General features: G+C 27.5%; 1 protein-coding gene across 1 annotated transcript in view; it reads left to right on the forward strand.

Moving 5' to 3' along the window:
* Nucleotides 1–27,591, forward strand: part of LOC126551429 (short neuropeptide F) — a 63,974-nt gene that overhangs the window by 22,849 nt on the left and 13,534 nt on the right. The window contains exon 2 of the mRNA XM_050204678.1: nucleotides 26,968–27,074. Coding sequence (XP_050060635.1) covers nucleotides 26,990–27,074 — 85 coding nt within the window. The 5' untranslated portion in view covers nucleotides 26,968–26,989. The remainder of the gene's footprint in view (nucleotides 1–26,967; nucleotides 27,075–27,591) is intronic.

The following is a 27,591-nucleotide window of genomic DNA, read 5'->3' on the forward strand; positions in this document are numbered from 1 at the left end:
AATCTGAAATAATGATTTGATAGCCTAATTATTGAACTATTTTAAGGATAAATATTTGAATTTTAGTCGTGTTATTGTCAGTCACTTGAGATATTATACATAAGAAGTATGTTTTCTGTAGTAAATACTAAGTGAATGCTGTAGCTATAGGATCAAAGCACAGGATATAATACGCAACACGAGTAAACACATTTTATTATACAAGTTATTATTTCTAGTTAATAAAATTATACAATTTATGAAGCATTGAATATTACAATAAATCAATAGGAATAAAATATTAAATCTCTTTGAAATACTGTACAAATTAACCTATAATACGTTTTTAATTCCATATTCATCTTTAATTAATATAAGGTACAACTAAAAAAAAAGGATTTACCTACTATGTAAATTGATTAATATTGAGTTATTAATATTCTAAAGTACGAAGATTAAAATTATATTAAATTCTAATAATATTTGATATTTCAAACTGTACAAAATTTAAAAATGCGTAATTAAGAGATACGTAGGATATTTTATATAAATGGTGTACAGTTAATGATTCGTTACATGGACAAAAATAATAGTTTATTATTTCTTTAGCCGTTAAAAGCAAAACCGTGCTCGTTGGTACTGATACCTATATCATACTTCAATAATTTGTGATTTACAGGGACAGGGACAATAAAACGCTTTTGTTAAAAACCACAACTACAAATTATGGAATCATGTTATTAGTGTTATATTTATATTTTATGAAATAATAGATTAGCTACACGAAAGGTCTAATTGCAAATACTATTTATAATATATAGTTATTAGTTACATACTATATATTCATATAATACATTTTTTGTTTTTGTTTGTTTCATTTTGGGTTTGCAGAATTGCTATTGATTTTAATTAGTGCCGGCGGAAGACAAGTGTGACCTGTGCGACCTCACAGGGTGGCAATTTTTTTTTTGGAATTTTAGGGGTGACTTTGTTTATAAATAATAATATATAAGTTATATAAGGCGGAATATTATAGGTAATTGGCACAAGGTAGCAAAAAACCTAGCGTCGGCACTGATTTTAATATTCAATGATTTTATATACTTAGTATTTTGAATTTTGATTCATGGAAAATAATAAAACGAGATGATGGGTATTATTATTGTCTGTCGAAAGTCAAAATAATATACAATTATTTTAAATATATTATAAAGTAGATAGGTACCTAATATTTATCGTATGCAATGCATGAATTGACCATAAAACATATTTTATTATTTCGGCTGTTTAATGAATTACGTAAAAAAATGTACCGGCATTCGTTACATTTCATTCAAAATTAACCAGCTAGAAAACTAAATAACCACTTTAGATTCTGTTATCGGTTTTTAAAAATCTAAATGAATACATAAATTATTTTAAAATTAGTTTCTTTTCCAGTGAACGAAGTGCGAAAATCATTAGTAAAAACTAAAATACCAAGTATATATTATATTATTTGTCATTAACATATTGAAAATAATTTTTTATCAATTTCAGTTATTTTGTAATCCGTGTAGGTTACATATCTACATTGAACTATTCTCTATAAATTATAATAAACAAGTAAGAGTTTGGTGTGCCACACTACCATGTAAATAATATTATTTTTGAATGTAAAAAGAGGATTACAGAGTTTCACATTATAATGCATGTCTCGTACTATGTCCAAATAATAACTATGCTGAATAATTAGACCTTTGTCGCTATATAAAAATCGTAATGACAAGAAGTAAAACTGCATACGTTAGTTTTTAAACATTAAAAATTCTGCAGCCACCGAGTTTAGCATTTTATTTTTTGTTTAAAATTCATCAGACTTAATAAGTCACGTAGATGTTACACAATAAAAACGTGTTGAAATAAAAAAAAAGTTTAAATTAGAGAATAATAATATAATATTAAATTCAAAATAAAATGTTAGGTTATAAAATATTAAGGTATAAAAGTAGGTATAGTTTTTTTTTTTTAAATTGGTAAAAAAAAGGTTAACATACAACAATGCCATTGAATTATTTATAGAAATCTGAATTAATAATGTTTAAATTGCAATCAAAATATAGGCACCTATAATATTGTGCACTTTTAACTTTTAATATGTCTATAAAAATAGAACACATACCTCTAAAATTATAAATTATTCTGTACACTATTAACCAATTAGTAATTATTTACGCAGAGTCAAATTTATTATTCTTGTCATCGAATATATTAAATATCTAATAAAGTTCATGTTTATTACCTAAGTAATAACATAATCATTAAAATACATGATTAATCGAGATTTGAGAGCTAATATTATAAACTTAAGCTGGAGATACTATTTATCAGTGACAGTAATTATCCTAAATAGTTTGAAACTCAATCATTCATATCAGTGTAATATATTATTGGTTGTATATTATAATGTAACAGTATAAAAATATTTCCTACAGCTTTTAAAATTAAATGAAACAAATAATTATTCAACACCCTTCTCGCATATTTAAAATTTGATTAAAAAAATTTATCTTGATATTATGTGTATGCCAAATATTTTAATATAATTATTATCATATCCATACAACTTTACAATAATAATAAAAAAATAAATAGTTTGTAACAATTTTAATAAAAATATGAGAATAAACTTTTTAATAAAACTTGAATAACTTGTTAAAAAAATGTATGCTCTTTTAAAAATGAACTAAAATTTTTATAATATAATATATTGAAAAACTATAATATGCAATATGCATATTACTAAATGGATTATTTAATATTAATATAATTATATACTTTTTAATATTAAATACATGTAAAATAAAGAATTTGTTAAATTGTATATATATACTAATGGCAATGACTTATAAGTAAATAGCTTTCATAATAGCTGATTTAATATGAAATTGTTTTTAAGTTAAATTTGGTAAAAAATAGAAAGGGCTCTTGAAAATAATATAGTAATTTTTTTCTATCTGATCTATCTGATCATTCCTATAAAATAAGTTATAATATGAATAATACAAAGGTGACTTAAATACATAAGAATAAAAAGTTATCTTAAGACAATTTATAATAGAACTTAATTGATTTAACCCGAATCATTACTTTCAAATCAATAACTTTAACACATTTTGGTAGCTCTGGTGCAACGCCAAAAAACCTCAACCTGTGTTTAAATTAATTGTTTATTGTTGTACAAAAAGCATAAATAATACAATTATTTTTCATAAAAATAATATACGTCAAAAAACTTAAACTATGGATAAATAATGAATAAATGAAAAGGTATTCTTTAATAATAAAACAATGATGTTATTTCCAATAAGATAAGAAATACGTAATAATCAATGTGGCAATGGCCTGTAATGTTCAATGTTCAAATTATTTTATTGAAGTCAGTATCACTGAGTGTATTTTTAACTTAAAGATTTACCATAGTTTTGAAATATTGACATGATATCAATTTTTTTTTATTGTTATTTAAAACAAAATTTCAATAAGCTATTAAAAGATACAAACTAAAACATGACCATTATTTAAATTAATTGTTTATACTTGGTATATTATTTTTGATATTATGCAATTTTATATTTGTATAGTTGAAAAAAATACAAGGTTCATACTACTTAAATGTTTTAAAAGGGCTACATATCCAAACCATTCAAAAACTGATATATTTTGATTGTATTTTTTTTTACTTTTGACTCATAGTTCATACAAAACTACTTTTTTACGAGACTTAATAAAAAAAACGTAACTATTATCTACTTGAAATATCTACCTACATAGGTACACAATTATGGATAAAAAAAATGTTCATTCAATGGTTGATCAAATAATTTGATTACATAAAAATGAAATTTAATATTATATGATGGGTATAACATTCATGATATATTATTATATTTTGTAATAATACTTGTAACAAAAATTGATTTAAATCTTATAATTTATGAGTGAACTTGTATTAAATTAAAGTCATAGATGGTAATAATTATATTTTTCATCATAACTTTGAATGAAGATGATTAATTAATAATTATACATTATTGAATACATTTAACGTGGTAACGTTCAGTTATTATTTTCTTTAAGGTATAATTATAATTGTTTAAACCATGTGAACTATATTAGTAAATTTTAATTGTCTTTTCTTATTTTAATTAATAATTAATCAAAGACAGACCTAAATAGTATATTATAATATTATTATGTATACATTTGTTTCAATCAATTATCTAGTTTTTTTAATCATATTTTTTTTACGGTTTTACAACTATATAGCTATTATAGAACACGGTATCTAATTATAATACATACATTGATAATACACCAAAAATGTTCTCGTTAGCCATGCAAACTATTTCAATATACATAAATTAAATATCATGAACAGCCTAAACTAAATTATGCTATACTTCGTTTAATACATTAATTAATATGAATTTTCGAGTGTAATACAATATTTATGTTTTCACCAGTGGACAGATGTATATTATTTTACACTGAACACGAACTTAAGATCACGTACAGTATGTCAGACTTTTAAACTTAAACATTTTCTCATTTTGGCCTTCCATATACTTTCAAATAATCAAATCTTTTCTTGAAAATCAGTAATTTTTATTACATAAAAAAAAGTAATATTACATTGCCTACAATAAACTCATATTTTGGTTGGTTCATCTGAATAGTAACCTTTCACCCAACTCTATAATATAATATATTCATATCTACACTGCAGGTAACCTACATCAAATCAAATTCTTTTCGCTATATTTGCCAAACATACCACAATACTTACTTTAAATAATAACTTTGATATAGCGTCACATGATTTATAATTAAATTTAAATAAAATTAAGTATTGGGTTATAAACTGAAAAAGTAACGATGCAATATCCGCTCAGATGAACTTTTTCCTTAAGAAGAAGGAATGTTATCCACTCAAAGTTAATAACTAACAAATTTTACTACACAAACCAACAAAATACCTTTTATTCGCTCTTTATAAAAGGGTAACGTGGTAAAATCATTCTAAATAAAAACTAAAATAACTCAACGGTGGCTTCTATCTACTTCAGCCTTTACTAAAATCTTATATGAATCTTAAAAATAAAATACTTATATACAAATCAATTATTAGATTAATTTGGTCATACGACATTCAGCATCAACTCTATTCAAATCCTTTCCAGTCAATCATCTTAAGACACATCAAAAGTGTTTCGCGCTACTTAACAAATGCAACCCTCCATAACGATCTAAAACTAACTTACAAACATTAAACGAACTTGTTAAAAGCCACTACAAAACATTTCATTTTAAATTAATCAGCTATACTAACCCATCTATTAAGAATATGTCCTCTCTCACACTTTAACCATCAAATGTTCTTCGTTAATTAAAAAGAAACTGGGCTAAAGACCTTTTAAAAGAAAATATAAATAAGGGAAGGGGAAGTCTAACTTTTAAACTCTTAGGTTCTGTTGCAAACTGGTCTTCTCTCCACTTGTTTCTTGGGCTCGTGACATTGTTTTTAATTTGTTATCATTCATTTTTTTTTATTATTTATTTATGGATAAAATATAGTGTATATTTTATCTTTTTTTTTTTTATTAAAAAAAGGGAATTTTCTTGGTTTTGTGGTTTTTGAAACGACGCTAGTGTTTTATTTATACACAGTACACACCTATTGCTATAATAACAATGTCACATATAATATTGTATATACGCTGTTTGACAAAATGCTGCAGCGTCATAAATCGTATTATATTCTATATGGTACAATATTATTATATTGTTATTCCCTGCTGAATTTACGCATTTTTTCCCTTACTGCGTCAAAATTATTTACGTATAAACACGTACCAAACGTGTACCTATCTACCCGATACGAAAACTATATTTTTATTACATGTCCAGTAAAAGAAAAAAACTCTCCAGAATCTCATATTATTATTATCAACATCATCACCATCATCATCATCATCTTCATTATCGTTGTCATCGACCCTATTATTTACAAAAATTCAGTGCCACCGTCTGTCCTTTTACGCGGTAGTGTCAGCAATATATAATATTATATTATATTATCTGTACGCACTTTATATACGTATATGTACAATATTGAATATAATTTAGAGGAATGTAGGCCAATCCTATTATTCATTGTGGCCATATAGAAATGTATATGCGTTCAAACGTCCCAACGTAAGGTCCTCAGGGACAGAATGTCGGCGAGGTTAAATGATATTGTGTTGAAGGTACGTTGAACAATAGTGGTGTACACCGTAGCTCTCTTCCTGAGTTAAAAAGGCCGTAAGTGTCAAAAAGTGAAATGTACTTTTTTGTAAGATACATATATATTATCAAAATATTTGTAATTTTTAGCCTTAGAATCTAAGACATATATTTAATTTGTGTCCAGAAAAATACAAATGGTGTTCAACGAAAACACAGAAGATACTAATTAATATTACGTACTCAGACCAGTAATTTTATTTATGTACGAGTATTGATGATAGTTATAATATGTATATACTATTAAATCTGATATTTTACTTTACGAATACATAATCGAATTCATAATCATTTTTCTGAAACCTAAAATCTTTAAGTTGAATTTTTTTTTTATGTCATATCAGTAAAGTAAAAAATCCGCAGGCATAATTGAATTACAATAGCAATCGGAAGTATTTCAATATTTAAAATAATAGAGTTTACGAGTTTGGCAAATCGCCCTGTATGTAACGGACGACCGTGCGCAGAGCTTCGAAAGATGGACGGTCTTTTTTTCGCAATTGTCGTGTCTTACAGGCGCCCCCGTGCGGGGGCGTAAATTGTATTATATATACAATATATATGCGATCCCGTCGGAGGGAGGCTCCGATAAAGCCAAAGATTCCATTAATTTTTCAGCACAGACGTCTCCGGGGGATAACCCATAGCGCGGTAGCGTCCGTTGATGACTTACGCTTATATATATATATATATATTATATATATATATGGTCACAGCAGATATCATTGTATTATGTTATGTGTTTGCGAGTACATCACATTATACGATATAATATGTGCACGGTACACTATGTTATATATTTTCACACCCATGTGACTGCGTGTTAGGTTTTTATACAGACGATTTTCGCGTGTGCGCATATTACGGGACGAGCCCTCCGGGCAATAACGGTCCAGTGTTATTATACGATTATAATAATAATAATAATAATAATATGCACGGTGAAAATATATTGTAATAAATCGACCGATTATTATGACACGAGCAAAAGAGCATAAGCCAAACGCAATTTCACGTGCACACAAAAAAAGTAAATAAATAAATAAAAAAGAAATAGACGTCAGCAATAAACCACGTAGTGTGCGTATTTATTGGATAAAAACGCAGGCGAAAAGGGAAAAACATATACCCATTCGAAATCCAATACAAATCGTTTACACCTAGCTCTCTCCGTCGTCAGTATAATGTCCATGTCTAACTTTAAGCAGTGCAGATGTATTGTTATTTCTTAAATAGCGTTGCACAAGGTCGGTATTATTGAGAGTGAGACTATTGTACAGTTCAAATGTTATTAATTGCAATATGTACTAATATTTTCAATAGACGAATAATTATAATAACCCTTAGTTTTTATTCGTACAATTCTTTGTAACCGTCACAACAATAGTTTATAGGTCAGATACAAACGTATATAATATTATACGAAACTATTGGAAGTGATTTTCGTGTTTAACATATAGTTTGTTTAGTTATTAGTTGTTAATCTTTGTAAAATTAATAACTGATATCTTTATTACCGTTTTGGCGATCTAATCATCACGTTGTTGCAATCGATTATTTAAGAAAGCAAAATGTTTAATATTAATTGTATATAAGTGATATATATATATATATATAGTGATAGGTACCTACAGTTTTATGTTAATTTGGTCGGTTTTTGTTAACTACGGTGGTGGAAAATTAATATTAAATTTATAAAAAAATTAAACGATAGTATAAGTTTTAATCGAAATTTCATTGATAAAAATTTTTTTTTTTTCTCATAAGCTGCATGAGTTGTATTCAGAAAAATTATTTAATCAAAACCTGATGCACGCATGACTGGTAAGAGCTGTTGAATTGAAAAGTTTTCTTTTTCGAAAAATAAGTTTTGAACACTTTTTATGATAAAAGTTTAATACCTTTTATAGAGTATATTTTCATTTGACAGATTTGTCTGAAAGTTTTTCGTATAATTTTTTTATTTACATTACCTACCAGAATAATACGAGGTTTTGAATACAACCAATACGGATATACAACAGTTATGATAAATACACCGTAGGTATATGGTATATGCAATCGTCCACAAAAATATCAAAAAGATACATTTTCTAACTACTCAAACACTCTTAATGCAGACCGTCAGGAACAACAGTTGAGAATTCAAAAATAAACATTGATATCTATAGAATATAACTAATATAATATGCTGGTATAGCACTTAATAGAAAATAAGACGGTAAACACTAATGGGAAGTATTTATCGGTCGACAATTCGACATCGCAATACCGGTTTTATATATTATGATCTTACTTACTGCGATTTAAAAAGTTATAATTATTTTTTTTTAACTACCTACGCTCATTTTATGAACAAATTATCTAAATAAGTTTAATTAAATACAATGTAGAGTGCTCTAACACTCATATTATTATATTCACGATAGTAAAAGCGATTATAAAATATGAAACGTGTGAATGAAGTCTACTAGCGCACACATATTATATTATTATTTATAGTGACCTAAATTAGCAGTGAAAACTGAAAATAAATTGGCCAAATACTGTTTGAGATTCGCATATTTTACTAGTCTATATAATAAATCAAGATTATACTCGATTATGGTACTTGGCTGCTGTGACTGTATATATTATATATAACATTTTAAACATATTTTATGTATTTAGTGAACAAATAAAAATATATTTTGGTGGACTGATACCCAGATTTACCCATGTTTTCGCTAAAATGTATTTATTTGTAAAGACTATGTTTCCGCCAGATATTGTTTGAGAATCATGTAATATAAGCACGAAAATGTACCAATTTCATGTGTAATGTAAACGGATATAAAAAAAACGTTTTAATAGTTATTTTATTTTATTTGGTATAATTATTGCATATATTATAATAAATTGAGAAAAATATATTTTATTTATAAATTAATAAAAAATTGAATAAAAAAAAAAAAAAAATAGTTAAAATAATACTTCAAAACAAAGTTTTATAATTTACAGAAACTATATTAAGCATATTTTAATTACTTAGTAGGTAACAGATGCTAATAAGTATTACTTGGCACGCATAAATGCATAATAAATTGTATAAAAATTAAAATGACCGATTTTCAAAATTTTGTCTGAAACGGGAATTAATCTTTTCGTTTTTTTGTCAAAAACTGGTATCGGCCATATTTTACACCACTAAAGACATAGGAGATTCCTATTAATAACATTACAACGACGACAACAGCGGCGGCGATCGTTATCATTATAGGACAGATTTTCAGAGCGGTCTAAATACCACAGCCGAGTGGTGGCTTAAATTAATATATAAAATTTCATAATAAATGAGCATTACGCGTGGTCGACAAAAACACTAAACAGACTTTAATTCTCGGGGCCTACGTTCAAAGTTCATATCGTACGTAGTATCCGCGAGTATATGCACATAATATTATTAATATTTCGATGACGGCAATTTCGGTAAATCCGCTACGCAAGTAGGACAACGAACTCGTTGACAGCTCGCGACGGTCAAAATAATCAAACAGTGATACGAGTTTTTCTGTACGCAATGTTTATCGAACAAACAAAAGGAAACGAGGAAAAAAAAAAGCACACGGTCGTTTCACCAACAAAAACGATACACACTCTGCTCACGACGCAAAATATTATGTACTCGAGGCTGTTACATTGTACGTACAACGAGCGGTACTTACCCGAAGAAAGCGGCTCTTGTCGAGAACGCGTTATCACCGCGCCTTGTGTTTCGATCTGAATAATAATTACTAAATAATAATATTACAAATGTTCGATGTTTCGGGCCTCACGCAGTCCGGAGGGCTGGCTGAACATTCGAAATTCAAATCCCGGCCCCGCGGTGGCGTGCGCCGCACAGACTGAACAAGAACAATATAAATGAGTATTTATATAATATAATTATTATGATCCGTCTTAACTGGCCGCTATTGTGAATCGGTACGTTGGAAATTACATGACGTTGTTGTATACTATATAATATGGCACTTACTTGTTTGTTTTCTATTATGTTGTACACCGCTAAACAGTTGAATAAACGGATCACGTGATTGTGCGACCGCAAAATATTACAATAATTATTATTTGTAAAGCGTGCACTGCAGGTGATTCTATTAAACTGTACAGGGCCGGACTTGACGAATGGCTGCACAAATTGCAACTGGCATCGAGTGCATTTGCCCCCGAGCTACACACATTTTTCTATCTCGTATAAAATCCTAATCTGAGCCCAAAACACGAGAAAGTATGACTTAGGTTCTCGATCTAGCCCCAGTGCTATAATTGTTAGTGGTTATTATTTATTTGTATGCCAACATGATACCAGAATGAGCGGTCTCTGCTTGCTAGTATTTTATGTTAACCACATTATAAATGATCGGTAGAACTAAACGAACACGAGTTTCGTAATTATTATAATATAGATATAGGTATGCTTAACGTGTATATACTCATGAGAAAAATCTCAATTTGTGTTAATTGAATTGTTGTGTGGAAAATAAAATTAAGAAGTATGAGAACAATATATATGAATAAAAAACACGTCACGATTATACCATCGTATAAATGTATTATACGCGTTGGCGACTTGATGGTTGTCCAGAAAATGAATAGCTGCATCAATTATTATCATTAATTGCCCATAAATAATTTGCAACATCGTGTTCAGTTTTAGTCATTCATGTCCCGTTGCTCAAAGTTTTGGCACTCTCGCAGTTGTCAAAATGGGTTACTATACTTACTGCAGCGTACCAGACGAATTTTACAAATGACAAAAAGGGACAATAATGCGTACGTGATTAACATCGTTTCGGTTTTCCTCATATTCGCATTATGATTTTATTGTGTATAATTTGCATACACGTGTGTGTGTATAACTAGCCATTATATTTATAATTGCTGTTGAGAGAGTTCGATAAATAAAATGCAATATAAAGTTATGGTTCGTATAATACGTGCCACGTAACGATAATAAGTATAATTGTAGGAATATTGATAGATTCGGGTAAAATGTTGCAAGTTGTTATAAGTCAAAGAAAGAAATTAAAGTCTGGTTACTCTTTTGTCAGATGTTTGTATAATATAATGGAAATTTAATATAGATTCGTACATGTGCGTAAACCGTATTTATCTTATATGTTTGTATACTTATTTCTACAATCGTTTGAACTATCTTCCATTTGAAAATGCAATGATTACATTAACACAAATAGTAATTGTATTGCCCTTTGACGTCAAACATGCGAATGTTAATAAAAGAACAGTATTTTAGTGCCATTGTAGGAGTAAACCATCTGAACACCATGCGGATATTTTCAGTCTCGAAACATAATATTATGCATCATCGTTATTACTATGAAACTCTGGGATGTATGTTAATTATTATAAAGTAGGTATGAACAATGTAAAAAGGTGCTTAAATCTTGGGTTTAGTGTTCGTTTAAAAATAACAACATTTAAAACACTACTATCTGTATTATGCTAACACAGAATTAAACGAGTTATGTATGATGAGTGTGGAAATAATAATAAATATTAATATTAATTATGATAGGATTTGAAATATTTCACGGCTCGTACGTATAACTCATAATGCGTGTAAAATGTCCGTATAAAATCGTATTCTTTTACAGTAAACAATACCTTTAAAAATTTAATCATGATTTTCAACCCAGTCTAGCGCCTCTAATACAACACCTGCAGTATTGTGTACTTATGCGTTATGGATTAGAGTATAGTGCGTGGTATGTCCACTTTTTTGTTTGTATATGCGACGTCAACTCTTAATTTAATTTTGCTTTGGTAATTAGACACTAGACAGTAAAAATGTAAAATATTAATTATTATCGTGCGAGGCCGGTCTCTAAAAACCTGAGATAGGTATTTATAAACATTGTAATTTAAATTCACAACACTTTTTATGTGACATAGAAAAACTGGGAGATTCGTTAGATTCATATTAAATTGTTATCACCTTAATATTTTATGTGCTCCGAATTGCACAGTTGTAGTCACTCAGCACTCTCATGGATGTACGCGCGTTCTCGTGTTAGTCACCCACTCTTGTTGGAATTCACTCGGCAACATTTTTCATGGAATTAAAAATCCACGTGACTATTGTTTCGTGCACACGAGTGCAACTTCTTCAGTCGAGCTAACGTCACGTAATTGCTGTTTGCGTTTGATTAACGTGCGTTTCGTTTGAAATCCCTCGCCAAAACGATAAGACCCGCCTAAAACAAGATAAAATACCAACTTACATGGGGTGAGAACGAAATGAAAGATACATGCTATTGGGCTTATATTTGATACTAACCCTCATCTTGAAAACAACTCCATCAACCAAAAGATGGTTTGTGGAAATTGATGAAGAACAAGTTCAATATAAATATATAATTTCGTCTCACCATTATTGCTTCTTAGTTGATGTTACTAAAATAACTTCAAATAACTTATACTATGTATATGATACATCAATTTATTCATAATCACTGGAACTGGATTCTAAATTAGAAATATATATAAAATAAAATAAATAGAAAATGTACACCAGTATAATGTATACTGAGAATATTTTCATTAAATATATCTTGTCTATAATGTTCCGTCATTTTTTTTCACATTATGTATTCAACGCAAATATACGGTATTAAAGTAACATAAAAAGCAGTAAGAGTGGTGTAAAAGTAGAAGAAATTAAAAAAAATATATATAGGTATATGGAAATAAATTTTAAAAAAGTATGGACAAAAAAAAGTATGTTTCAAAGAAACTAACAGCAATCACCATCCACCATCAATGGACCTGAACCTGCAGGCCGCTATATAACTACAAATAACGTCGTCGTAACACAACTGTTTTTTTTTTATTATTATTATTATTATACTATTTCAATCAAAGTAAGTTTAACAACACCGCTCTCGGTAAAAAGAAAATTTTTATCTCAAAAAGTAATGTTTAGTATTAGGATCAAAATATTATTAAAAATTAATAAATAACTAGTAATATTGTATAGATACGATACATTCTACTAGATTGAACATACACCTTCACCGTGAACCAAACTTTGATTGATAAAAATATGGATTTTTTTATTATTATTCTCGATTATCCTCCACACTTACTTCTCCTAGTCGCCATCAGTTGTTGTTGAATGACTAGGACTATATTTTGAGTGGTGTACATTGGAGTTTTATTGATGGTCGTAAAAACACACTCAACGCTATCACGATTTTTTTTATTGCATTTTGCTTAAACATGTATGCCCGAAACCAAACCTGTAGTACGCGTTTTTTAATACACGCTTATGACTGATAAAGTACATTGAACGTCGAGAGTGGTATACGTACACGTTTTCACGCAGAAGAAGAGCAGTGAGAGGAGTGAACTGTGAGGAGCCATTATATAGTTTTTTAAAACGTTGTGGGCTACTTGTGTTTTGGGGAAAACATATTTTTGGCAGGGTGTGCGAAACAAGACAAGTGGCCAATATAAAAATCGCTGACTTTGCTTTATTGAGAATATTCGTTGAAACGAAAGGAAATTGTGTACATAAATATATAGTATTATGAACGTTCCAATCGAGTTATTCGAACTTTTAGATACGTGCAGGTGCAATAAATATCACATTTGTATTATGTTTTATGCGTATATCGTTTAAAAAAAAAAAATGTTTGTTATATTCATTCGTTTTTATGCAGCCACGAGGAAAAATACTTCTCAAGTTGAACAAAAAACACTTTCATCAGCATTATCTCATATTATAACATTACTTTTCTTAAAATAGAATTATAGTAAAACATAATATTACCTATACAGTTTTTCCATTATTAAATACATATCCACTTTAAAACCAATTATAATATGCATTTGTAATGATAAAAAAGTACAAAATATATATGGAGTAAAACCACAATTTATTTTTCAATTTAATTTTTATCCAGTGAAAAAAAAAACTTAATATTATTCTTTAATATTAATTTATTGTGTTCAATTTCAATTTCGATCATAATATATAATATGTACATTTGTTTTTTCCAACGAATTACAATAAAGAAATTGTAAAAGAATAATGTATGGTTATTACTTGTGTTTTTTACTAAAAAGGCACCTAAAGTTATATAGTTTTCTTTTGTGAAAATACCATTATAACAATTGCATTATTGTATAACATTGTATACATTACATATCATATCGATTTAATGACTTATAATATACCTGATTTAACAAATGTAATGAAAAATGTTGAACAAAATTAATTTAAGAAATGTCCGTTACATTTATAACTAGTATTTCAACTGCAGTTCTTAGAGTTCAGGTACTAGATAAATAGGTTATTATTTTTTTTTTTAATAATAAACAAAATTTTTTATACTGACATAATTTAAATAAAATTTTAAAACAAATATAACCAAATATAAGTGATTTATTGCATTATTTTTTGATCGATTACTTAGATATTTTCGTATATTAAAAAAAAAAAATGAAGAGTGTGGACTTCATTTAATTATAATATATATAAGTACACCTATATAAGTGTTTTTTTTTTAACTTACTAGCTGTCACTAGTCACATTATTTAAATTTAAAGAGACTAATCGGTTAAACTTGCAAATCATCTTGTCCACTATCCATATTCTCAAAACTTTAATATATTGAATGTTAAAAAAGGTATTTATTATTTTGTTAAAATTACGTCGAACGATCGATTATCAGTAAAATGCTTTAGAACAACAACACCCTTTCCGGTATTACTCTTAACACTTAACCCTATGATAAATTATACACATATAAATAAACTAATCTAATAATATGATGGTTCTTTAGAAAATAATTATTTTACTCTATGTTGGTTCAATAGGTGTTTATGTTATCAAACTAATAAATCAAATACAAAATGCTTATTATAGTTAGCGCTAGGTAAAAGCAGTCACGGAACAAATTTAATTAAATAATTTTACATAGTTATTAAATTAGATTTATTCTGTGCTATACAATCTTATATTAAAGTATATATTACTTTACTATACTACGTGTGCCTAGTTTTACCAAGAATTATCATGTTATTCGATTAATCGTACACGTTTTTTGTTGAGTATTATGAATTATTATATCCGCAATAAATAGGTATTGACTACGTACAAAATGTTGCATGATTGTTAGGTAGTGGTTGGCGAGATGCTAACAAACTAGCTTGGTGAGGGCCAATAAGATTACATTTGCAAACTCATGAGAGGGGGTATAATTAATCAATATCAAATTAAATCTATAAGTAGGTACTCAAGCTAAAATATTCTTACTTATACTAGTTACACACCCCGACCATCCCTCTTGCACCATGTCACTGTCTCAAATGACTGGTGTCATGATCTCTTGAATTAGTAATTAACAATTTTTGAAGGGTTTTATCAACGGATAACCTACTTAATCAAGTAAAATCCGTTGTTATATAATTTTGTATACACGTGGCTATTAAATAGCTAATAGCTATTCGGTTTTAAGACTGAAAGTTTGTTCGTTATATGATTACATTTTTGGTAATGAATAAAGATAGCAGAACTTTTTCTATTAGAATTCACACTAAACGTATATATTTGGACAATTACAATATTATGGCGATAGATTCAGTTACAGATACAATCATTATTTATTTTTTACTACAAAACATTATCGCAAACGAAAATTAATACAATTATCTCTCTACAAATACACACATTGGTCGTAAAATAAAAATAAACTGTATCAATTAAAAACACGGAAAGATTTGCAGATTGGGCTATTATATTTGTCGTGCATAATAATATATAATATTATATTATACTATCACGGTACGGACAATGCCGTCCGAAATCGCATTGGTCGTGCATCGTAACAAAGACATTATTATTGCACACGAGCAAACCGTTGAAAATGTATCATTTTATCGGACTCGGGAATGATTCATAAATATATATATATATATATATTATAGAACACAACTCAAACTAGGTGATAGTTTACCGCAAATACATTTCCCAAGTATATATTTTACTCTTTAGCGTTGAGAGGAAATTATTTTGGACAGCTTAAATGTTAAACAATATCATCATAATAAAGGTATTAGATAGTAATATTGCGTAGTCGTATAATATTGTAGTACTTAAAATTACAACAGTAATGTTTGATATATATGATACGATTTGTGTAACTATAGTGTAATAATTTGCGTCATTCAAATTCGTTTTTTGCACGTCCATTATAGTGGAAGATATTTTATCAAAAGAAAACCTGTAAACTAACTGTTTTAGTTCAAAATTTTTATTATTATAATTTATTATGCTTTGTAGTAGGTAAAATCTCGACAACAAGATAGGTTAGTAATTAAAATATTTAAACACAATATAAACTAAAATAAAATAATATTATAACCCGCATATCTGAGTGGTTGTTTAATTTAGTTAATTAAAATAAACAACAGTTAACAGTGTACATTGTATAAGTGTCGCGACAAAGATTTACGTGTAAACTACAAACTATTATAAAACTGGACACTTCACGCGATGTGTTGTTTCTTGTTATGCCACAATTGAACATTATATTTTACATTATCTCTTTGCATTTCTTTTTGGCAGGACACTATTAAAGTTTTTAATGTATACAAAATAATGAAATCTATATTAAACGTATAAGATTTACACAGTAATAGACACGAATCGATTACTACTAGAGATAGTATGTTGATGACTTTTGCATTTTTTTCCTTTGATCCTATAAAATGCTATCTTAACTATAAATTCGTTTTATGCTCCCTTAATTCAAAATATACTTATTTTATTTTTCATTTATTAGATTTTTAACATTATATTTTTATAATTCTATGTAATTTTTAGTAGTTTTATACAATTTGGGTCATTTTTCTTGAATTAAAGATAAAAAAAAAAAAAATTGTACTGTTATTATTGGTGGATTTTTGCTGTAACAAGACGTGTTAATTAGTTATTACTAATAAATAATAATAAACATATTATTTCTAGTTATTAGTAACGAAATTGTTTCTATTTATATTTGATTTTTAATTATTTCATGTATTTTTTTTTCTATACATTTAACTTAAAATTTAAATGATAACTCAATTTTTTATATTATTTTATATAGTTTTTAGGTCATTGAATCATTTTTTAGGGTAATTTTTCATAGTTTTCTAGGTATGATAACATTCAATCTCTACTTATTACAATACGCTTATGAATTATTATTACTATTATTTATTTTTTTATTATTATTTTATTATTTTTTTTATTTTTTTTTGATAAAATTAACCATTCGTTTAAACTTTTTTGATACAATGTATAGATTTTTTTTTTGATAAACAAATATCACAATCTCTCAAGTTTCTTACAGATATTGTACCCAATTTGATGTAACTTATATTCAATCTTATCCTCAGCATATTGAGTTTGTGAATAAGACTGATCGTTTTATTTAATACTCAATAGTGCAGTTGACTATATCAAAATCTCTGTATTATACTGTGCACATACAATATATTTGGAAGCATTGAACAAATGCACAATGTAAGGTTTTATTTTATTTTATTTAATCCTCTTTTGAAATACAGAAACACAATCTATCTTATTCTTTTTGACACTAAGGACAAAATTAATACGATGATGTCAATATGATGATGTCAATATAATCGTGACTATAATCAAAATATATTATTGATTTATAAGAATAAATTTAAATTACATTTAAAGTGTATTACTGACATTTTCAAACTTATATTTGATATAGTTATTATTATAATCATGAAATGGGATATGATGGGAATAGTTGTTAGGATTTTTTGGAAAACCTTGTTATGAATGTGAATGGCCTGAAAATCCATTGGAGTGTCAGGTTTTAAGTGTGGAATTCCAATAGATTAAAAAATTAAATAATTAAACGGGCTCGTCTACGATATTTAAATCAAATAGGTATAAGTTTTAAATCTCTAGTGTTAAATACTCGTTTCTTAATTTATTTTATATTGAAGTTAAGTAGTATATGTAGTATGATGATTGGTTTAGATAATCGTATTTCAATTTCATACAACAAATCACCAGATCTTTTATGATCACCAACTTTTTGTTTATTACGGTAAAATGCGTATACTTCAGACTTAAATAGTTCAATCATAAACTGAAATTTTAAGTTTTGATATTTACTGGTATATACTGAGTCTACATTTTTTATAAATAATAAAATATATGTATATTAGTAGGTATAAAATTAATATATAATACAAATAAAATCAACAACAATAATAATTAATAAATAATAGGTGTTAAGAGATGGCAGTTAAGTTTTTAGTATGGTTTCACTAACAAGAATAAGTTTTGGTGGAAAAGTTTTGGTACAACTACCCCTCCCCATAAAATATACCCCATAGAGCTTAGACAAACTTAAATATAAATACATTTATTTTGTATAATATTATCATTTAATTTATATAAGATGATTTATATATTTTGAATTAAAAAATTGATTGATATTAACACAGATAATAATTATAACATAAATGAAAAATTATCAACTGATATATAAATATTTAAATAATTCATGATGCAAAAACTTTAATTTAAATAGAATTCGAATTTTTAAGTCATCAATCATGAATTACGATCTAGTGTTGTTAGTATTAAGTAAAAATATGGTCATTTAACAAGTTGTTTTATTTTGTAATAAAGTTTAACAAACAAACACAAAATACAAAAACCAATAAATTATTGTTTTGTTGTACCCTTCTTTACTTCTCGAAACCTTTTAAAAATTCTAACGTTTTTTATATTATGTTTGATAATTTTAAAGCATTATAGTACGAAAAATATGAAGTAAACTTAAAACTTTTATCGCATAATATGTTTTCGACCTATATTCTATACAGTCTCCATAATTTTTCTCAAGTATAGCTTTTATGTTAGTCCAACAAGAGAAAAAATATATTTTTCATTACACCATACCAAAACAACATCAAAAAAAAAAAAAGAAAGAAAACGAAAAACGTGTACTAACAAAGCAGTAGAGATAGGGACAATGGGGCACACTGGGCACTTGGTTAGCATATTATCGGAACTATGTTTTTTGTAATAAAGGAAACCCTCGGAATGCGAGTCGCCGGAATAGCCTCGTATAACGCTCTATGTGTAAGTCTTCTGTCATAATATTTATCCAAAGGCCGAAAATATAAAAATTCCATCAACGAGCAAAGCTTGGATGGTTATAAAAACTAAGCACATGATATAAAGCTGATTTTTTTCCACGCACTCGCGATGCGTGGTATGCGATACGTCTCGTGGAACTATGTGTATAATCAAACACCCAGGAGAAAAAATACAGGCCAGCACGTGGTCTAAAATAAAAGTCGTGTGCGCTTGCACATATCGTGTTTAAGTTATTTTTTCATCGCGCCCTCCTATCGTAAAACACGTGTATAATGCAAGTAAAACTACGTACCGATTGAATAAATATGAATTCAATTTTATAATAGAAAAAAGAAGTCATATTATAAAAACTATTTTCATTGAAACTCGTAATTCATACAATATACGATAAAAATAATGTATTATTTGATCGTAGTACGGAAATTAAATACATCGTATAAACGAAGATTAAAAGATATATTTTATTTTTAGTTTTTGTAAATATTTACTGAACAAAATTAAGTATATACATAATATAATATATTGTATATTGTATACACAGTTACTAAAATATAATCTAAATATTTTATAATTTGTATTATACTTACATTATCTGAAATACATAGAATATGTAAATTCAATTAATAGCTATAAACGCGAAGAATCTTGATAGATATAGTATATATATATATATATATATATATAATATATAGACTGAAGATATAGTTTATATAAACTGACTTTATTTTTTTACTTTTGATATAAGTTAATTTTGTTAAAACATCAAGTCTGTGCATAAAAAAAAAAAATTATTTCACATTGTAATACAATTTTATAAGGTAATAATATTCTGATACATTATAATATTCTAAATAATATCGATTTAGGTTTAATTTTTTAAAAGATATATTATTCAGAACATAATTTTGTAGAGAATCTAAAAAAAATATTATTATATTGTAACACAATTGTTTATATTTCAAGAAAGCATTATTTTAATAATAATAAAAATAAAAATGTATTAGGTAGTCAATAATAATAACGTACAAAACTGAATAGTATTTTTTCAATGAAACGACATCAAATCTATTGTGTGAATCGTTTTATATTTCATGTTTATTTTTGTATCTATACAGACTACGACTATAAATCGTATGTAGCACCTCAATGGATGAAAATTAAAAGTTTTATGGTGACCTGGTTTTTGTGCTGTATAGACAAAAATTGGATTGAGCTAAACTGAACTAAATTCAATTACATTTTAGAGAGTATAATAATATAATATAATAATAAACATAGTTGATTAGTTGAGGCACCTCTCGGTAGAATGGATCGTGACAATATAATAAAAATAATATCGGTGTGTTAGCTGTAGATTAATATAGATATCTAATGGTAATTTAACAAGTAAGTACCTATTTGCTATACGATGACGAAAAAGTGAAAAATCAACTCCGAGAAACGAATAAAACGTACGCTAATCGTCCAGTCGGCGGACATCTCGCGGTTTCGTGCGGTAATAGTTCGCGTTAAAAGGTATAACGTACTCTAACTTTGGGAGATATTATTATACTGAGACTGCAGACTTACGCCGGGCCGACCGATTTCGAGATTCGTTTTTTCGGAATATATATATCATTTCCAAAGAGCTATGCCTTATATCACCTGTTGAAGTGTAGATCTTAGAGTATTAATCGAAAATCCCGATTGCACGGCATCCTGCGATACGCAATACTTCCAGTGATGATGAGCATAAACGTGGATGCTGCAGCGGACCGGATGATATTATGATATGTCGTCGGCGTATTCTTAGTGCCGCCTCCTCGTGCAGCAGTGCACTATACATACCTAGACAAGTCTTACACATATATTATATACATATTATTGTCTCTGTCGAAATCCCAACGACGACTTGCGGGACGGCTCTCACGTAACACTTCTGACACCACGTACGAGTTTAATCACCGTCATTACCGCGGCAGTGTAGAGTGCATATAACGTATCGTACCTATACGTATGGGGGTCAGGTATATACTGTGCATTTATATATAGACATTTATTCGACGTTTTGACCGCACGACGAGTGCGTTACACTAGTCTCGTACCTGCGTAGTATATGTGTATAATATATACTCGCCGTATAAATATATATATATATATATATATACCTATATGAGTATGTGTATGTGTGTGTGTGTAGCGGTACGATATTATATGGATATTGATATACTTACGCGAGTAAAACAGGTCGGTCGCCCGACTAGTTTTCGATTTTCTTCGCCTGCGTGCCCGATGATTATTGTGGATCACGAGTACTAGAAATCGTCCGGCGTGATATTAGATAATAATAATAATAATAATAATGATATCTGTCGACTGCGGCTGTGTTGTGTACACTAGTGCCTCGATATAGTTCGGGCATAGGTTAGCCGGTACTGTAATAATATTATATCCAGACTTTTGCCATTATAATAAAACGGCGGCGGTTAGCACACCTAATTTTACAGGTACCCACGTCGAATAAATCCACGAGGATCAGCCACCCACCCGTCCTTTAGCGCTGTCGACATCGGTCCACATTCAAAGACCGTTTGAGCTTCTCTTCCCAGAATAGTGATACAATGTTTAGTTAATCCTGTTTGTTTGACGACAATAAATACTAATATTCACACATACACATAAACATAGGGCGTAATTTTCTTAGTTATTCATTTTCCTCATTTGTTTCCCAGTAGAATGTACAGAGAACTGGGCCGTGATCTCCATTCGATTAACATCGGCAAATAAACGAACACGTGCATAAATTATATGATATGTGACTTCGTTGTGTACTTATAGGTGGTGCACTGACTGTAATTCTGTTGCTTAACATCTCTCGTTTTGATAAGCCAATTGTGCACATAAATTCCAACCAAAGTGCAACCTACGCAGTATTTAATCACTAAATGTCATGAACTAGTTACGCTATAAATAAAACGTACTTATTATATGTGTCTGATAATCGGAAGAGTCCTGACTGTAATGTGATTTTCATTATTTATTTATATTATTTTTGAGTCACGTGTGTCCTATATGGTTTCAAAATAATTATCTTTATAATGATCTCGATTGTTATAAAATTTTTTTAAGTAGTATGTGGTATGAATTATCTTCCGCGTATGCTCAGATTTTATACAGCACATAATTGCGGATGTTACTAAATTCTAATCATCGATGATAATATATAACTTTTTCTTTGATTTAGGTAGGTATTCTTGTTCTAAGAGACCAGTTATCGTTCTAACATTTTTTTCCCTATAATATTAAGATATTTTAGTTTGGTATAATTAAGAAAAGTTACCAATTTATTAGACCACGGATATAATATTATAAATATTTAATTGATTATCACTTTGTCTTACGGTAATAATCATCATCAATGTTGAAACTTTCACTTAGAACATCGTTTCAGGGTTAAGTTATAACATACTTTACTTAATAAAATAAATATTATCATAATAATACTATAGCGATGTAGCATATTACCATATTAATATAATACAGACATACATCTACTACCTAAGGGTGTATATGCAAACATAATACAATATTACGTATAGGTATCACAAGGAAATAATACGTTTGGACGACAGTGCAGCAAATATTTATTATAAATATTAGCATTGATAATAAATGGTGTGCTATATTAAAAAACTAACAATTCAATTTTTGCATACGTCGCGTAGGTATTGACATGTTAGACTTATACATATACGTACGTTACGCCCACAACATAATATTATTATACTTTAACTCACCCCTTTGTACACGTCGCTTCTTAGCGTATAATTCTTTTTCATCCTCTTCCCACACTAGACGTTTGTTTTCTATAGGTATCGAACCGAATCTAAATGATTGTTGTCGTCACTCGTCTCTACTTAATATACCAGGTGAATACGAGAGATAGGTTTTAAGTTGTTTTTTTTTATTATTGTCACAAGTGGCGTCGTCTCTGTGCAACAAAGGCATTTTGCGATTAAAATAAAAGCGCTATGCAATATATATATATATATATTATTTATTTTACAAGTCGGATATCATCACGAGACGCGCAAACACATCGAAAACGTCGCAATATTTTTATTTATTTTCAATGGCGTAAATGTTTATAGTCTGAAAACAATAGATTTTCCGTCGACAAAACTAATAACGATTTCTTTCACGCGTTAAAGACACTAAACAGTATTATATAATATATATATGTATATACGCCGCTGTTTAAAAACGTTCAACACGATAAGTATCAGACGGCTGAATTTAGAAACATATGAAAAGTTTTTTCACGTTTCGCCTCTACACGTATTAAATTCAATTGAATAGGTACATACCTAGAACTTAAATGAAACAACAAATTAATACATAACAAATTATCTTATATTTTTCACGAAGGTACCTCCACAAAATTTTCTACATAAATTTATTTCAATAGGTCGAGTATTTTATGATCACCGTAATATTATATATTATCTAAAACTCGTTTTCTGACAATCTGTTTCAAGAAATAATGTTAAGATTTTCATTATAATTCATTATACAATCCATTCGGAACATTTAAACAAGTTTAATAAAAAAAGAAATTAAATTATTTAAGACCTAGAATTCCGGTTCAGTTGTATTCATTTAGGAATTTTACTCGGTCGTCAATATTTATATTTTTGTTCTATTAAAAACTTTGTATTTTATTTTTTTAACTATTAAATACATTCAAACAATAAAAGCTATATAATACCGTTAAACATTTTTATATTTATACATCGTATAACAACTGTCGTGTCTCAAAAAAAAAAAAAAAAACAAAAGATATTAATCTCAAGCTCTTGACCAACGACAACTTGATTCCAAATACATAATACACTAGAATAGACAACACCACTTTGTAAACTATATTGCACAATTCACATCACTAATTCTGGTAAAAGTGTTTGGCTAGATTTTTTTTTCCCTATACAACCAAAATTGGTCTCGTATTATGGTATATTACTATGTACTCTCATTTGGTGTTAATACTAAAGTGCACGCCCATCTTGTGTTTGTAAAAGCAAAAATACCATACGACATCGATTAAAATAACTTTCTTTTTTTTGTATTCGTCATTGGTAAATGGTAGGTAGTTTACTGAGAAAAGAAATTTAGATCTGTAATCTGGCCAAAATCCCAATGGCCTTGCTATGAACCGGTGTTTGAACTTCGTATCCGCTATTACATTTTTTTCGTGAATATAATATATTACAAATTACAATATGAATACAAAATCATAAATCAGCAATACACGATCTATGAACGATATTAAAACAAATCTATTTTTAAAGCTAGTTGCAGTTTTCGTTAAAGTGACACTTTGTTATAGGGGAAAAACGTATACACAATTTATGTGTGCAGAATATGACCAAAAACGTAATATCATAAATAAAATATAGTTATAAACGTCGATATATTTTGAGGATTATTAACAACACCAAAGTGACACTTGCAATGATTGATTTCATTTGGGGTTAAACTAGTTTATTATTTCTAAATAAATACGACTACTGCGAATCACCTGTCCATCGACCTTAGGAAATAGGATTTTAGAGATTTTTATTTTTTCTATTTTTAAGTTGTCAACGAGCACAGTTTGTTAATATTTTGTTCGATTATATTTTAAATTACTTATAGCATAGGAAAATATCTAAAATGTATTTTTTATATAGACAAATATAGGTACGTGGATAACGGTATATTCGATTTTTAGGCTTTTAGAACATAATTATACATATGAATTGTATATTTTATTTACTTTCGTTACAGCATGTTTAAGTAACATCATTTTTTATTACTAATGGAAATAGTTAATTTTCTATGAACCTAAACCGACTTATAATTATTTCCATAAACTAAATTTAAAATAGGTATATAATACGAATTACAAATAACGTTATTCCAACAAAATAAAACAATCTGCGTAATATAATATTAATGTATAAAAAATATTTGTGACTGCATTAAAAATGTGGTAAGCTTTCACCGAAAAATATAGTAAACAAATAAAAAACCTCTAAGAATATAATGAATTCTAAAAATACTTCACTCAATTCTAGTTTTAGTTGACGACTGGTAGTTGGAAAATAATAATAAATAATTTTATTTATAACTGAATTTAACCCAATTCAATAGCTTTATAATTAGAAATAAATATAAAATAGTACATATTTTTATCGTTGCAATAGAATTTATTTTGAAACATTAAAATTAAAATACATATAATTTTATAAATGTTCACTGTATTTAAAAAATATCATAAATGTGTGAAATCAATATGAACCTATTATGATAATCAGAAAATATTTTATATGTTTTTTATAAATATTGCTTCAATTTTATTTATGAACATGAAAAGTATTAAATAAAAGTTTTTGAGTTTTTAAACTTTTTATGTGTGTAATGGTCTGAATAAAAATAAATTTAAAATTACTTATGTTAGAGATTATTATAATGATGTACAAACATAGATCAAATTACAATAAATTCACATTCACAAGTTTTTTTTGCATATTTTAAAGCCTAAACGTTTAATAAAAAGTAAAAAAATATACTTTATTACCGCAAACTGAGTGATACATGAGACAAAAAGATTTTTTAAGCTTTTCAATTGTTAAAAAAATGACAATCGTCTCACAATTTAACGACACTATAATTTAAAATATCATTGCAAAAACGTCTATTATATGCAAAATTAGACTGAAGAAAGAGTTCATATAAAAAAAAATATATAATTTAAAAATATGTATATACCTATATATAATTGTTGAACTCTTTTATAAAATAAATATAAAACAATATTACTTATTTGATACGATTGACTTTATAGGTACCTACATATTTTCAGAGAATTGCTTGATTAATATATAAAATTATAAACAATAAAACATATTTATAATTTATTATTACTTTTTAATAATATATTATAGAATATCTTCTGACATCGCAAAAATGTGAAATATCAAATAAACGTCTGAATAAAATATATTTATTACATCCAGAAAATAAATATGACTAACCATCTGAAGTGTATTAATCGTTATTTTAAGATCATTAATAAATATATACAATTATAAGTATAACACACGCATTTATAATTTAACATACCTACATAAGTACTAACGTAGAATATCGCTTTTAGGTTATCGTGTAATTAATTATTATACAGTAGACGTATAATGTATTAATTGACAATATCCCTGGAATATTGTTACTTTTGCGTATTTATTCGATAGATTTGGTTGAATATTTATAGTACTTAGTTATATCTATAGTATCTATGTATAACAGTACATAAGTACTACATATTTCAAACTGTAATTGTCAATTTGTTCTGATAACATTCACTATTCTATTCAAATCGACAGTGCTATAACATTACTTTTATAATTATATAGGCAATAAATAATTATTTTATTTTATAGATCAAAACCAACTGAAACAAAGATGAAATCCATCGCAGCCGTGGTCTGTACACTTCTTCTAGTCTCTACAATAGTATCAGCTGCTCCATCTTACATGGACTACGAGAGTAAGTACACAAAGATTCCCGATATTGTTACGATTTGCATAATAAATACAATACGATTTACAATATTTTTTATATAGAATAATTCACATGATAGCATGCTATTATATTTTATGTCGTTTTTTTGTGTAATTTTAAATTTCCATAGATTCAACTAACATAATAATATTTCAAAAAACAAATAAACCTTATAATACGTTTTGTTTATTGTGGACAAGTACACTCTATACTATAGGGTCTATAGGATAATTGAATAAAATAAAGCTCAAGCAGGAAGTTACACTCAAATGACCAACAATTTCACGTGTATAATAGGTACCTACTTTATTATCATTTAAAATATTTTAAGTGAGTTAAATTTAAATTGTTTTCATATTAACTTCAATCTTTTAGTGTTAAATATAATATTGCTTTTTAATTATTAACTTAAGAGTTATAGCTTTATGTTCTTAAATTAATTAATCAAAATTATTTTTTATTTTTTTTTTTACTTGACTACCTACCTTTCATTTATAAAAAA

The sequence above is a fragment of the Aphis gossypii genome, chromosome 1 (assembly GCF_020184175.1).
Source record: "Aphis gossypii isolate Hap1 chromosome 1, ASM2018417v2, whole genome shotgun sequence".
In the NCBI taxonomy this organism is placed as follows: Eukaryota; Metazoa; Arthropoda; class Insecta; order Hemiptera; family Aphididae; genus Aphis; species Aphis gossypii.